Source organism: Callorhinchus milii, unplaced genomic scaffold (genome assembly GCF_018977255.1).
Source record: "Callorhinchus milii isolate IMCB2004 unplaced genomic scaffold, IMCB_Cmil_1.0 Scaffold4, whole genome shotgun sequence".
Lineage (NCBI taxonomy): Eukaryota > Metazoa > Chordata > Chondrichthyes > Chimaeriformes > Callorhinchidae > Callorhinchus > Callorhinchus milii.
Genome location: NW_024704745.1, coordinates 18,076,929 through 18,093,662, shown reverse-complemented (window position 1 = coordinate 18,093,662; position 16,734 = coordinate 18,076,929). Strand labels below are relative to the sequence as shown.

At 40.0% G+C, this 16,734-nt stretch overlaps 1 protein-coding gene across 3 annotated transcripts in view; it reads left to right on the top strand.

Annotated features, from left to right (window-relative positions):
• Positions 1-11,328: 11,328 nt before the first annotated feature.
• The window catches only part of gpm6bb (glycoprotein M6Bb), an 86,594-nt gene continuing 81,188 nt past the window's right edge, over positions 11,329-16,734 (top strand). For 2 of the 3 annotated variants that reach the window (XM_007891635.2, XM_007891633.2), the window contains exon 1: positions 11,329-11,453. In XM_007891635.2, coding sequence (XP_007889826.1) covers positions 11,450-11,453 — 4 coding nt within the window. In that variant the 5' untranslated portion in view covers positions 11,329-11,449. The remainder of the gene's footprint in view (positions 11,454-16,734) is intronic. The other variant, XM_007891631.2, reaches the window with a different exon arrangement.

The following is a 16,734-nucleotide window of genomic DNA, read 5'->3' as shown; positions in this document are numbered from 1 at the left end:
ACAAACTTCTGTGTGAAAAAATGTTTTCTGATCTAATTTCTAATCAATTTTGCTCAGTTTAAAGCTGTCACCATGGCAGAGGGGGCTCTCAGTATCTATCGGGGTCAATTTCGTGAGGTCACTGATTACATTAGGATATGCCCCTGGCTGCAGCTTTCTCTCTTGTAATAGATAATAATTGTCACAATTCAAATGATAACATAAAGCTTGAAAATATTGACTTTTATTTAGAAAGGACTAGCCTTTCCATGATCCAGCTTTGAGAAATCAGAAAATACGTGGTATTTACATTATATGTTATATGTGTTCAGTTTAAAAATACAGCACAGCAAGAAATAGCAAAGAAGTGAAAATTAAAAGAAGTGACAGATTCCTGCAAAATGTTGGAAAACCTTTTCTCACTGATTTACAAACGTACTGTAATGTTTCAAAATGCATTCACACTGGCATATAATGGCGGTACAAAAACAGCACTTGCCTCATCATTCTCTCCTAAAGCAAAATATTTGCCGCACACCCCTTCTTGAGACTAGACTGTTCTTTGTGCCATAAAGATTGTATTTGCCCTGTATGAGCAATGGGCATTACGTACTGACCATTTGTTGTCAGCTGCAGTCTTTACTGGTAAATCATTTATGAAAATTATTACTTTTGTCTGGCATCCTGATGGCTTAAAGTGTGGTAGCGCAAGGGTGTCCCTGTAATTCATCACACATTGAGTTCTAATTTGTGGCATTCATTAACACTTCTTTTAAAAATGACTCTAATGTTGCAACTATTAGACGGCATCAGACCAGCTTGTGAGTACGCCACTCTCCAGTCGATTGTATTGAATCAGAGTTCTCAAAATATAGTTTTTGCTGTAATTGTTTGTTCATGTATTTACAGGCCTCATCTATACTAATAAAGACAAAGTGTGTGTATGTGTGTGTTTGTCTGTGTCTCTGCCAATAACGGAATTAATGATTGACTTAGAGACATGATTTATACCTCATCGGAAAGGTCTTGCATGTGGGAGTGCGATGGGTGTTTTCGCGGATCTCCTATCGTTGAGCTATATTTAAACAATGCTTCCATTAAGCCCCAAAATATGAGGTATGCATGATATTCTGCAACATAGTAGCAACAGAGGAAAGCACACACCCTTCTAAAGAGATATCTACTAATCTGCAACAAACGTATGGTAGTCTTTGGGTTGTCGTGGGAGCTACGGTCCTCCCAACAGGAGTCCTCCCAACCAGGAGTCCTCCCACAGGAGTCCTACCAACAAGAGTCTTCCCACTCAGTCCTCCCACAGGAGTCCTCCCAATAGCATATTTTTGAAGCGAAAGTCAAGACTTTCAAGGACAAATAAAATGCCGAACTAAAGCGAGAAGGCCGATTAAATGAAACTGAAGAACAAAGAACAGCATGGCAGGATTACAATGCTCAAAGGACTGCAAAAGCAAGCCAAAATGAGTTGCAGAAGGGCATGCAAGAACACGGCAAAATAAACTACCCATTCAAACAACAGCGCGGCTGGACTTCGACGCAGAAAGACATGCAAGGTGTACAACACTGTTTCTGGCATGTTAAATGGTTGTGAGTGGTATCACTGAAATCTACATTCCATATTGGATCCGTTGGTTGCAAGTGTAGCTGCAACAGGTACAGCTAGTTTAAAATAAAATAAGAGGTGAAATTGTGTTTCATTGACTTCACTCCAATCGTGGCATGACCCATGTACAAACCTGCAAAGGAAGCAAAACCAAACTTGGTGACTAATTTGCAGTCTAAATTTGGAAACTACTTACTGAATATGGATTACCCAGATATGTTGAAGACAGAACCCCTCCACCCATCCTGTTCTCAATGCCAATGTCTTGAAGTGGGGTCATGCATTCGGTGTCCAGATAAACTGTAGTTTTGCAAACCAGTAGTTGAAAGACGCAAGTCAAAAGTTAAATTCACGTTGTATCTTCAGGACATAACGGGAGTTCCGTCAAGGAAGAAGATACTCACATTTTTTAAACTGCAAGTTAGACCCCAACAATCTCTCATTTCCCACATCTGCATGCTTTAACTCTTTCTGATCACTCTCCTTGGCTCAGGAATCCTTCTTATGTTTCATAGAGTATTTGATTTTTTTTCTGTCCATTTTAATTTCTTTAACCTTTGATCCCATTGCTAAATTTCTAACCACATATGTCTCCAGCTCCTTCTTTAGAGAGTTAATTATTATAGCATAACTCAGCTAAACCAGTGAAAAGAATTGCAATATGCTGCTGAATGTTTCGAATTATATAGAACCACTTTTAAGGGGAGATGTGTTTTGGAATGAACGTGTAAGGCAACTTATACTTTTAAAACAAGGATAATTCTGAAACCTCATTGAGTTTTTCATTTTATTCCGGTATGAATATCAACCAATAGTCCTGGAATAAAGCCTGACTGTCCATGGCCTTGAGACGTCCTGATGTGAAAGGCATTATACAAATGTAATTTGTTGTGGCTCTTGCCACTCTGGGAAAACAATAAATCTTCTCATCTTTAGTCTGACTTGACCTGTGTTCATTTTTCATTTCTGTCACGTAGTTCTATATCCACAGCCCAAATGAAAGAGTCTGCAAGCAATTATATCCCCCGATTATCATTTGCTGCCTCTCGAGGAGCTCAGCTGAGAGCAACAATTTACCACATACAGAACAGCAGGAAAGAGCTTGCATCCTCTCATACTGTTGAGTAGTGCATTGCCACCCGAATGTACTTTGTCACTCATACATTGGTTATTAGGCCATGGCCACTTATGCTATAAACAGCATCTATCTACACTGACAGTATCAGCATGAAATGTATGGCAGAAAGTTTTTCTATCAGTTTGAAGAGATTGACATACATCCAACAAGGCTCGCTGGATGGAGGATTTCCCCTCTCAGCACAGAGCACCAAAGCCAATTATAGAATCAGTTAAATGTATTATATAATCTGCTACATACATTTCTGCCATAAATACTGTTAGAGAGTCAAAGATTTGCATTAGTTATTGGTTATACGATCTAGATGAGGACATCGAAGCTAATATATCTAAATTCGTGGATGACACAAAACTAGGAGGAAGTGTCAACACAGAGGACGACATTAAAAAATGCAGAGAGACATAGATAGGTTAGGTGATTGGGCAGGTAGGTGGCAGATGAAGTATAATGTAGGGAAGTGCGAAGTCATCCACCTAGGTAGCAAAAACAGTAGAGCGGGTTATTTTTTAGAAGGGGAGAGATTGGAATGTGTTGGCGTCCAGAGGGACTTGGGTGTCCTTGTACACCAATCACAGAAAGTTAGTCTGCAGGTGCAGCAATTAGGAAGGCGAACGGTATGTTAGCATTCATTATGAAAGGATTAGAGTGTAAGAGTAGGGAAGTCTTGCTGCAACTGTATAGGGCCCTGGTGAGACCACACCTGGAATACTGTGTGCAGTTTTGGTCTCCTTATTTGAGGAAGGATGTACTTGCCTTGGGAGGGGGTGCAGCGTAGATTTACGAGGTTAGTACCAGGGATGAAGGGGATGAGTTACGAGGATAGGCTGACCAATTTGGGCCTATATTCTCTAGAATATAGAAGAATTAGAGGGGATCTTCTAGAAAACTATAAGATCATCAAAGGGCATGATAGAGGAGATAGTGGGAGATTGTTTCCCCTGGTTGGAGAAACTAAAACCAGGGCTCACAACCTTAAAATCAGAGGCCAGCCTTTTCACACTGAGTTGAGGAAGAACTTCTTTACTCAAAAGGTGATGAATGTATGGAACTCACTACCCCAAAGGACTTTTGACGCTCAGTCCTTGAACATATTCAAGACTGAGATAGATAGATTTCTTATTGCAAAAGGGATTAAGGGATATGGGGATAAGGCAGAGTTAGGTTATTAGCTGGAGTTAGATTAGAAGTTCAGCCATGATTGAATGGCGGGGCAGGCTCAAAGGGCCGAATGGCCTACTCCTGCTCCTACATGTTATGTTATATGAAATTGTCGCTTATGCAGATTAAATTCCTTTTTGGGGAATACAAATGCATTTAGTCTTTTTCATTCATTGTCCTCCATAAGGTTAAGTTGTCATGTGTGCTGTAATAGCACTGAAAAAAATCATTTATCTATAAATGCAGAGATCAGAAATATGAAAAAAAATTAAGTAATTTCCATTAAAAGTGCATCACATTTGAAAGAAACAAAATATCTTACACTACAGCATTGAGTTATTGAGGTAACAAAAGCCGTGGAAGGGAAGGAATGTGAGCTGTTTCCAGTACATGGGAGCAGAACATTTTTTACACTATATAGAATAAGGCTATTTTTCCCATTAAGTATGTGTTGGTGGCATCTCCACCGCTGGAGCTTCCTACAATAATTCCATTCCTTGATTTTCCCCCATGGACGCTTTAATACTACTTAATAATTCGAGAGACAAAAAATCATACTGAAAAGCCAAGAAAGATCACAGTTTAGTGGTGCAGTCAATACCACACTTAGAATACTGTGTGCAATTCTGGTCCCCACATTATAGAAGGGATGTAGAGGGACTGGAGAGGGTGCAAAGGAGATTCACAAGGATGATCCCAGAACTGAGGTTATACCTATCAGGAAAGGCTGAACATGCTTGGATTCTTTTCTCTTGAAAAGAGGAGGGTAAGGGATGACCTGATAGAGGTCTTTAAAATGATGAAAGGTTTTGATAGGGTAGATATAGGGAAGATGTTTCCACTTGTGATGGAGACCAAAACCAGGAGCCATCAATATAAAATAGTCACAAATAGATCAAATAGGGAAGTTAGAAGACATTTCTTCACACAGATAGTGGGAATCTGGAACACGCTACCACAATGAGTTGTTGAGGCAAATAGCATAGATGTATTTAAGGGAAAGCTAGATAGGTACATGAGGGAGAAAGGAATAGAAGGTTATGCTTGAAGGTTTAGTTGAGGAAGGGCAGGAGGAGGCTCATGCGGGGCATAAACACTGGCATAGACCAGTTGGGCTGAATGGCCTGTTTCTGTGCTGTATATTCTAATATATTCTAATGTAATATTATTCACATTAAATGTAGCTGAATGTGCCAAAGGTGGATCCCAGCTCCCTGGCATCCTACTCAATGACAATAATAATAATAATAATAATAATAATAATCCTTGCATTTGATATAGCGCTTTTCACATCAGTAGGACATCTCTAAGCATTTCACAGAATATACTGTAAATGTAATGATGTATATATAATAATAATCCTTGCATTTGATAAATTGCCTTTTTCAAATGTGATATCTCAAAAGTGCTTCAAGGGATTTTACTGTGAACAACAACCAATTGCATTTATATAATACCACTCATGTCAGGAGGACAAGAGTCGTACCATGGGACCTTTAAAGTCCACCTGACCAGGCAGCCAGGACCTCATCCGAAGTATGTCATCTCCACCAATACAACACACTCCCAGCACTGCATTGAGGTAGGAGGCTTGGGTCCACATTCATCTGACTCAGAGGTGCGAATGTCATCAACTGAGCCAGGTTGATACCTTAATCTGGCAACCAGTAGTCAAAAACTGCAATCGTTGAGCTGAAAATCGATCGTCTTAGATAGGTTTTGTGGAGATTGCTATTGAGAACAAGGTCATCTGATACACCTCCAGCATATCTGAATTCAATGTGATAAATAGCTAAATTGTTCTCTCTGTGAAACATCTCTGGCCATTCATGTGACACCCTTTGGATGCTAAGTACATTGGGTGGCATTGGGAGATCCCTCGGGCTCAGCAAATAAACTTTCATTTCATTACGGTCTGATCTCCCAACAATGAACTTATGCCTAACAATATCAAGTGGTTAGGATACATATTCCCAAAGAATCCCAAGTATAAATCTCCAGAAGATANTTTTTACAACTTACTAAATAGCAATTGTATATTTTTACATTTTGCCTCCCTTCCCCAGTGTGTTGTGTGCTGTGATACAGATCCAAAAGTACTGGCTTAAATTCTTCATATGTATTCTTCATATGTGAGTCCAGACAGTGAATATTGCCAAGATACTCAATTATCACAGCCAAGTCCAATCCTGTCCTCACCTGACATACATGCGGTTTCCAACAAGGCTCACTAGATGGAGGATTTCCCCTCTCAGCACAGGAGAACTGAGGCCAATTATAGAATCCATTAAATGGAAAGGATTATCACAAATTAGCATTTTCTTGAGTAGTGTCATGTTTTATAACCCCCTGGATACTGTTCCAGCAAGTAACTCCTTGCCTCACCAAGCATAGACACTACACAGTTTAGCAGTCCTTCATAATTACTGTGAACTGTCTGTTCAGCGATATTTATATACCTACTCACCACTCCATCAAACTCTCTTCAAAAAAGCATGTATTACCACACAGACATGTTTATTCTTATAATTGACATATTTGGCACATGCGTCTATTCAGTTTGATTTCTTTCAATGGGCTTTGTGGTGGCTTGTTGGATAATTTTTTTTGTTGGAGAAATACAACAGGTAACGTCCGTTTCATATTAGTTTGCACAATTAAGCAATTAGCTGCATCCAACCTGCTGAAAGAGATCAGACCTGGATCAATTCCTACATCCATCCTAATTATCCTGTGATGTATTGTTCCCAGTAATGGTATTTAAATGGTAAAACAACAACAACTTGCATTTATATAGCACCCTTCACGAGGGGATACATCCCGGAGCGCTTCACAGTGGCGGAGTCTGACAACGAGGGGGAGAGGGAGGGGGGACGTGACCGTAAGCACGATCTGTCTTACAGATTATGTAATAAGGAGAATACAGTTTCCTTGATAACTATCATTTCTAATAGTAACTCACCTCTTCATTGTTATTAATGTAAACATCAATATTAACAAAGTTGGGAAATGAGTCAACGTTTCGGGTCCACGACCCTTCGTCAGAACTTTCCGCTCTCCATAGATGCTGTCTGACCTGCTTAGTGTTCCCAGCGACTTCTGTTTTTGTTTCAGACTTCCAGCATCTGCAGTATTTTGCATTTTGTTAACTAAATTGGTATTGCTTGGATCACTGCCCTTTTTCTGCCGCTTATCTCACAGTATTTGTTTATTGTTTACTGATTCTTCACTGCAGAGGGATCTTACCTGCTTCATGAAGAATCCTCCACTTACCATTGACCTTTGAACACATCTTCACCAGAGATAAAGTTGTACATCAAGATCATGTTTACCAAATCAAAAACTTCCCTTGTAATAATCATTGCTTGTTTTTATGTGACTCCTCATCATGTCATCAAGACATCTTAAAGCTATTCACAGGAGTTATTGTGAAGTACAGTGATTGTGTATTTGTAGTCAAATGTGGCAGCCAATTTTGCACATAACAATGTCCCACAAACAGTCATTGAGTAATGCCCAATTTTTATTTGGGGAATTGTTGGTTAGGACATCGGGAGAAACTCCCTTCTCTTTGTGAAAAGTACCAGGAGATCTTTAACGCACACCTAAACAAACAGACAGGATCTTGGTTTAACATTTCATCCAACAATGCAGCACACCATCAGAACTGCACTGGAGTACCAGCCTAGACTATGAGTTCAAAGCCCCGATGTGGGCTTCAACCCAAGACTTTCTGAGAGTGTTACAAACTGAGCCAAGCTGACATCGGCTCAAATCAACATCTTTAAATCACTTATTTCCCTAATTAGTGAGTACTGCTTTGAAACTTTGGTTGATGTAAAAGGTGCTTTTTAAATGTGAGTTGGTGTTGTTCAATTGTGTTCTGACATTTGATCCAAATCTGCTTGTGATGGTAATACTTTGTTGAATGCCAATCACTATCAACTCCATTCCAGCCGGCAATAGCATTGAGAAAGTGTAAAAATTCGCATAAAAAAAACTACTGATGATTTCTCTCTGAGGACAATGGAGGCTGCTATTCAATACAGTACTTTACTGATTCACAATAGAAAAATACAACAAAGAAAGAAGTAAATGGCAGAGAATCACAATGGAACAAAGTCTGTAGGATCAACCACTCTGATCTGCTGGTCTCTAGGCTCGAACTTTTGAAGCTCTTCAAAGCTATTCTTCAGGCGGTAGAGGCACATTCTTTACCTGGGAAACCTATCATCATTTAACTTAAATTGTGTTTACGCCATAAATTGTATTTTTTTAAGTTGGTTCCAATTTTTATTCTCCTCATTTTATGGTCTCTCTCTGTACGATCCAACATCCACAGCCAAGGAACCAGGGTTGCAAAGTCTTCTCAGGACATTTATAATAATGATAATAATCCTTGCATTTGATATAGCGCCTTCCCAAGACGTCTCAAAGCACTTCACAGAATATACTGTAAAGTGAATTGACTGTATATTTGTGGGAGAGATGTGGCAGCCAATTGCGCACAGCAGTGTCCCACAAACAGTCGTGGACAGAGTTATCAAATTAATTTTTAAAAAGGATTATTACCATACCAAAGGGAGGGGGATTATGGTAGCTTTCACTCTGTTCTGCCCGGCGCTTCCTTTATGATGGATGCCATCTCCCCCTTCCCTCTCTCTCCTGGGGCCGGCTCAGTTCGTTGCATTCTTAGCTTGAAGTGAGATGATTGATTGCAAGTTGCCCCAACATGAAAGGGGCAATATCAACTGCAAGGATTATTATTATTACACTTGACAGCAATTCCCTGTGAAGTACTTGGAGACATTTTGAAATCATATCTACTCCATCAAATGCAAGGAATATTGTAATGCTATTTTGTAAGACACAATGCCTGAAAGGGTGATGGAAACAACTTTAAGAGAGAAGTAGATAATTATTTGGGGAGGACAAATTTGCAGGACTATGGGGAGAGAGCGGGGGAGTGGGATTGAATTGGATAGCTCTTTTTAAAGAGCTGGCATAAACAAGATGGTCCGAATGGCCTCCTTCTGTGCTGAATTTTCTAGAGGTGTGTGATTTGTTTCCTTTCTATGGTGAGGTGCCTGACCTATGTTTGGTGTCTCCCTACGATGGGAGATACTCCTAAATCGCTGTATGACAAATCAAAATATAGTGAATTCTGTTTTCAACAATTGCTCAGGGGATTGGACCAAAGTGGCCTTTATATAAGGGTGGCTTCTAAGTAAGGGTTCATTGGTGGGCAAACCAGGCTCTCTGGGCAGTTCTTGCATGGTTAACAGGGTGTGGTTGCTGAATGGAAGTAGATGCTTGAACAGGTTTGACTGTATGTTTAGTTTTTCCAGCAGCATTTCCACATCAGCTGTTTGACAGACATGACTGGAGTCTGTGTGTTTGTGATTGCAGGCTCATACATCCAGGGCTTGATATCTACCTTGATTGGTATGCAGAGAGATAAGAAGATGCTGCTCCAGCTCTGCACTTCCAACTGGCGAGACTGACACCTAATCAATGTGTCTCAGCTGTAGGCAGAAGGATGGTGGCCATGATCTCATGTATTTCATCCTGAAGTGTGCTGCTACCCAAGTGGCTTGCAGGAAGGTGCCTGCACTTGTTGGATGCCAAATAATCAACCAGTGACCACACGCGGGGGTGGGCGGAGAGAAGAGGGGAGTAAGTGGGGTCGCCTCGAAGCTCTCTTGAAGGTGACATGCATGGCAATGGAATGTTGTAATCAATTCAACCTACTGTGGCGGTATTGGTAGTCCGATCCAGGCTGGCATTTGTAGGACTAAGAAGGCCAGACTGAGGGCAGTTCAGTTCCTGTTCCTCCTCAGCTCCTGTTAATCCTACAAGTCAAAGCTCTGATGATAAGGTGGTGCTAGCTGGACAAGCAGCAAGAAACTTGCCAGACAGTGCTTTCAATGGCAATCATTTAGCTGGTAATCTCTCCTGACATAACAGTTAAAGGTGCAACAATAGCTTCAATGGCTCCTGCTTTGGTAGGTGAAAACAATTGTGATGCATTGATCCCTGCTGAAAAGTTCATGTGTGGATTTTTGGTTAGGGTAGTCCAACCACCGCACCAATTATTGAATGGTCCGCTGGCATTCACTGACTGGGGTCACAAGTGAAAATGGGCCAAGAAAGGGAAAGTGGTCAGTGGATTGTATGTTGGTGCCTTCAAAATAGGGGAGGAATGACAAAAAATTGTATTTATTTGGTGCCCTTCACATTGGGAGGATGTATCAAGGCACTGGACAGTCGAGGGTTCGGGCTTGAGCTGGGGTTTGGATTTGGGGGGCAAAGAAGGCAGTGGGAGGTATTTGGAATTGGAGTAAAATTCCAAAATAAATGCGTAATTAACTCATGTCACTTTTTCCCTTCAAAACTGGGCAAGGGAGGGGTTAAAATCATTAACTATTGATCCTTACTTGAAAGTCACCGGTGCAAGTTTTTAGTTAATATCGTAGGGTCTGAAATGCTGTACACTGTCCAGCGTGTTGAGATGTCCTCCCGACATGAAAGGCGCTATACAAATGTAATCCTGTTGTTGTAGTTCTGTCCTCACTGTCCACTTATTCACTGTGAGCGAAAACTGACAGATGAAATCCACTGGGCTCAAATTCTTATTAATCAAGCCAGAGAAATTTGGATCACTTCAAATTCAATGAATTCAGATATTGCACAATCTCTGCAGCATTTGTGGGCAAACTGCTAAAAAAAAGAGAGAAAATTAGTATCCTTGGCTCTTGCCAACCTGCGTCTAATTCTTTCCGGAATTAAGTAAACAGGATGCATCCCTCCCTTCAGGGAGAGAGTGCGCATTTCGTTCCAACAATCTCTCTCTGGAATGTCCATGTGTAGGTGGGATGCTTGGAATTCTCAGTTTGGTTTGGATACCCTTAAGGGTGATGATAGGTTTCCGCGTGAGTCAGACACCCGGCTGACCGGAAGAAAAGAATTGCCATCTCCGATTTTGGCATTCGACAACATCTTTGGGTGCATGTGCTCTCATGTCAAATTACTGGATACATTTTATTTCAAGTGCCAAGTTCCTCAGCATTTCAGCCTGAACTCAGTGACGTTTAATCCCCACTGGAGCTCTGTGGGGGAGTAAGTGAAGGGTTGTACAGTACTTAGCACCAATCGCCCTTTATTAGCAGTCATTGCAATGCTGAGTGAGTGAGTGAGTGAGTGAGTGGAGTTGAGTGAATGAGTGAGTGAATGCCTTTTCATTGCAATCGTTTAGACTTTCTCCCTGGATGTTTTTTTGTTAAAAGTTTCCCTCCTAGTCATCCTGCCTCTTTCCTCCTCTTTCTCTCTCTCTCTCTCTCTTTGCTGCCTCTGGTTGACTCAGATGCCAATTGCTCCTGAGTTTTAATCCTCTCTCTCTGTAGCAGGGAGCCTGACGTCAGCTAGTCTCTCTCTCTCTCTCTCTGTGCCCCCAAAGCTCAGCCACACAAACCAGGGAGAGACAGACACAGAGGAGCGAGAAGGCTACAGCACTGGGAAACCAAGGACACCAACTACCCTCACTCCACAGCTCAGCCATGGGTAAGTAAGTAAGTAAGTAAGTAAGTGCATGCAACAAATCTCCCCAACACACACACACACACTTCTTTTCTTCTCCTTTTTGAAATTGCTGAACTTTGCAGTTTGCAAATTTTTCACTCTGCTGATTTTTCTCTCTCTCTCTCTCTTTCCATGACTTTCTCTTCCCTCTCTTTCTCTCTCTTCAAATGCATTGAACCAAAAAAGTGCACCAGGCTCCCAGTGAGCATATGGATTTAACTTAAAACCCCCTCTTTTTGCTTACCAACAACAAAAAATCCAATTTGATAACGTTTGAATCGAAATTCCACAACTGCATAATCGTTTTCCTGTATCTCGAGTATTTTTTTTCTCAAAACTTATAAAAAATGTAATATTTTTTCTTAATTTTTTTTTAAAAAATTATTTTAAATTTTTTTTTTAACAAAGTTAACTTTCTGTCCCTGGGGGTGGGGGGCACACGTTGAGGTTGATTGATATCTGGGAGATAAAGGAGAAAGAGAGTGAGAAGGGGGCTAAAAAAAAATGGTCCTATAAAAAACTTTTACATAATGCCCTGCCTGGTTGGAATAAAAGGGATGATAGTATTTTCAGATGATTCTGGTTGCACTGTAACATGGGAATGAATACACCAGTCAAGCAATCAATTGCTCTGCCTGACTACCCTGCACATAGTGTTGCTGTCCATGAAATTCCAATGATCATCATCAATTCAGCTCAAATCTGCGGGACCGACTGCTCCCCAAGTCATGAGGAATTTCCATACACATGTACATATATATATATACATAAAAAAACTGCTTCAAGTTCTGCACGTGACACATGTCTTGTCCACATTTACTATTGCAAAGCGAAAGGTTTTCTGTGCAAATAATACAATATCATCATTTGTTTTGTGTTGGGAGCATGTTGGAGGAGAGCTGCTGATCTGCCCTGGCTGTGACAAAACAGAGCCAGGCTGCAGTTTGCGAAATAGTTCTGTTTGGGAAGATAATCTTGGATTTTGTGACTATTGTCCATTGACATAGGAGAATTAATTTACAGCACAGCGGAAGTGGCATTAATGCAGGGGTGGAGGGAGTGGGTAAGAGGAGGAACACTGTATGGACATATTTGCTGATGTTTTTGCTAGATCATGTTATGCACATGCACATGAATTTATTAGTTATCGTTTTGTGGAAACAGAGTACCTCTGTGTTTGGTTTTACAGTTAACGTTTAATCGTTTTAAGGGCCTACGAGGAGCTATGTGCTCTTAAACTACTGTACGTTATTCCAGACGTGAAACGCTATACTTTATGAAAGGATTATTAGTATTATCACCAGTACATGTATTTATCATAGCTGATGATTGTTGCTTGTCCGATTTGTCTGTGATATTCAGACGCAAGACAGTTTTATAGAAACAGAATTTCTCTTCACGGAAGCGCATCGTTCGACACATCATATCTCTGCCACACATTTTTTGGGGGGAAGAGGGGAAAGAAACACGATTTTGAGGTTGAAATTTACCAAAACGTATGAAACACTACCGATGATGTGTAACCTTAACGTTGGAGTGCGTGCTTCCCAAAAATAAGACACTTCGGAAGGAGACGGATTTTCTCCAGTTGCAGATCCTTTAACAGACCTGATTTATTTCATAAAGATTTCAAGGGATAATAAATGGTCAGTGGATCAACATAGGGTTTCTTAGAGAGTGGACGTTGCTATAAAAAAACATTGTTTTCTAGTCAATATTTGACCATGCTTTCCATGTGAGAAGTGTAGGATCGATACCAGACTGTCGCAGAATCTGTGGGCTGGTTATTACTGTGCTGAGGATCACAGATTTGAAAGCGTAAATATTCTGTCTATTGTGGTGCTGCATGTGGAAGATGGGACAACCTTATTAATGCATTTCTTCTGCAAGCTATTCCAAAACCAGCTTGAATTCGACTCAAAACACTGGAAAATCATTCTTGTTTTCTTAGATGGTTTGCGCCAATATGCAAGCTAAGCAGCGATAAAGAAAGTTAAGAAGCATTCCCTGTGGACAGAGTTTTGTGATGTGGGTTGGCTTCATGATTTTCCATTTTTCTTTCAGTTCAATGTTTATTATTTCCGTCTCCTTGTTTCCTGCCTCTTGAACCACACACCATTTTGCACTCTTTTCCTAGGATTCTTTGTAAGTAGCTGCCAGAAGACTCGGCCTCCTTTTTTTATTGTCCTTCCATCCCCTGGTAACAGCCTGACTGAGATCAGGAACTCAACCGTTGCCTCTTCTTTCTGACTTAATTGGGTCTTCTACTCTGCACAATCAGATCAAATTGGTTGCCTAGCCTCGAGGCCCAGTCAATACACGTTCTTTGCAGACTGTCAATAACATGGTTTATTGACTAGAATAGGGGAATGATAGATTGTGTGTACAGTATATGTTCAAGGATATTGGAGGATGTGCAATCAGCATTTTAGGATTCGATTGATATCCTACAACTCGGCTGACTTGAAAAAACTGACAAGTGTCAAAGCGGCGAGTGGAATATAGATGGTATCCCATAGCTTCTGATTAATTGCTGATTGTTGTGTTAGGCAGGAAAATACAATGTTAAAAGTCCGAATGAAATTTACGTTTTAAATGTGATTTAAAGTGATCCATAGGTTGTGAAGAGAGCGATGTAGCTGGGAAAGCATTCTATTCACCATGAAATCTGTTCTCCAATTTGGCTCTACCTCTGAACCACAAGAAGAATTCCTTGAGCTAATTGCATCACTTGTGGTATGAATAAAGGATGCACCAATTTATATTTTATGCTCCATAAGTGTTTATTAACCTCCCCCATTTTACTTAAACATGTATTGCATTCCCTCCCCTGAACGAGGGCATGGGAGGCTGGTTAGGCAACTCAGTTCAACAGGAATATTACTAAATGCAAGGATTATTATCTTTTATAGAAGTGCCAAGCCTTCAGTTGCTGTCTACATGTTTCAGGGCTGCTTTTCATAAGGTTGATAAATTGATGGTCCTTAGGAGTTTGTGTTTATAATGCAACTTTTCCGTATTATCAATTAGCATCACCAAGATCTCTACATTTTCTGACCTTCAGAGAAATGCGCCCAACAGTCTTGGTTATGTTGATAAAGCACCCATATTGCATATGTAAAAAGTTAAATCCTATTATCTAAGTTTTCTGTTAGCACTCAGTAGATGCAGCACTGAAACTGAAATTTCCTGAATTGCAATTTGACTAAATGTTTAGAAATTGCTTGGCCCTAGTTTATTTGAATAGCTGCTGTTTATTAAGTCCTATTTCGATCCCTTAATCCTGAAGGAAAAGTGGTTTCCGGAGCTGTGCTGTGTTTATTGAGTGATTATTTATATCTGTGGGTTTAAAAAATGCATTCCTGTGTATTTTTTTAACTCGTACCTCAACAGACCAAAATCCTGTTATAAGAAAAAAGTGACACCACATGTGCATGTTCACTTAATGTCAAACTAGACCATTACTAACTAGGTAATTTCATAATGTTAAATATCTCCTTCAGATGAGGTAAATGCTATACAAAATCTGCTGCATTGCTGTTGCCAGGTTAGTATCTTCTGGCTTGTTATTATTTGACAAGACGGCATTGCTATTGTTTCATTTAGCTACGCACATTTACTTATTTATTTTGTTGACTGTTTTATTGAGGGAAGAAGAAGAAATAATGGAAGAAGAAAAAAGAAGAAAAAATAATTTGAAAACCCACGGGTAGCCTAGTTGATAGTTGAAACTGAAAGGTTGAAACAAGAGTTCTCTTTGAGTGTTTTAAGATAATGATTAAAGATTGGGTCATGTGCTGGAGCCCTGCTTTATCGCGAAGAACAATGTGTAGATTGCAACTGTATTAAGTAGTCAGAAGAATTTAACTCTTTCAGGACCCCACAGTGCAATCTTGCACAATGTGAATAAAATTAGGTTAGGTTTCAGTTTGATTCGTTCATTGATCCAAGTCCTCCATGGAAGAAATGTTTGTGTGATTCTTTATGTGTTTTGTTTTTGAGTTAATAAATCTCTGAAGTCTTGAATACTGCGTCCAAATATGGGAAGGACCATTCAAAAAAAAGGCTTGTTCTTTGAATGGTGATTTATTCCTCGTGTAACCTTTTTCACCATTGCACCCTTTCTAAATGCTTTTCTCAGTTAATGATACTATTCTGGTCATTGCTCTTCTGAAAGTTCATCCCTTTTTGTTATAAGCTCCAAAGTATTCCTCCCGCCTACATCCCCCTGTGTTGAAATAAAAATAATCACATTGTCTCTTATTCTAACTCATTCTTTCCCAGGACCTCAAGAAAATGGAACTCCTTATCTTCCTCAGTCGTCTCCTACAATCTCCAGGCCTTTAAACCCCATGTTATAGCATCTCATCTGCTCTTGCCCTCTTGTTAACCTTTGCGAAGATAAAGAAAACAAAGATGGAAATACTTGTACAGCTTATGTGACGTAACATTTCTGAGCTGACGGAATATGTCAATTCTTGCTGGAGTCTATGAGCTGACCTGAAAGAGACTAAAAGTCTGAGTACACGGAACAATTCAATGCAACTGACTAATATATTAGTTTATCTATTTAATTTGATGTAGAACTATGTAAAGCATGATACTAATCTGGACAAATTTCCAGTCAATTTCGACATTCTTAACTATTCTGGTAATAAGCATGTTGATTGGTGCCATCCCAAAATAGCCCAAATGATTCTTTCTCCGATCGTGACTATGGGGAAGCGGGAAACTTTAATTAAAATGATATACTGTGACTCCAGCAGAATTCACATTCTTCTTTGAGGGATGTTACTTTTCAGTTGAAACCAAAAACCTTATTCTCCGTCACCAATTTTGTATTCTTCGAGTTGGAGTAGTTGGAGGGGAGGGAGGGAGGTGAACTAATTTACATGCCACTCACCATCCCAATTACGTTATTTAGCTAGCTGCCATGAGCTGCCTGCAAATAACTTGGTACAGAATTCTGGAATAAAACTGCGGTCAGAAACTCAGTGAGTGGCTGCCGCATTAGTTTGGTTGGGAAACACACTACCAAATGGCAAACTCACCATGGCTCCTAGATTCGATCTCTGACTTGTATGTAAAAGGAAGATCTTTGTAAACAGTATATATCTCCTTTTTCTGCTGTATCATATTAGCTATACCATACTGTCCTCCCACACTTGGATAACAAAAAAAAGTTTTCTTTTGTCAATACTCCATTACAATAATGATAAATCCTGGAACAGATGTTCTAGCGTTAGGAGGAAATGCAGTGGTT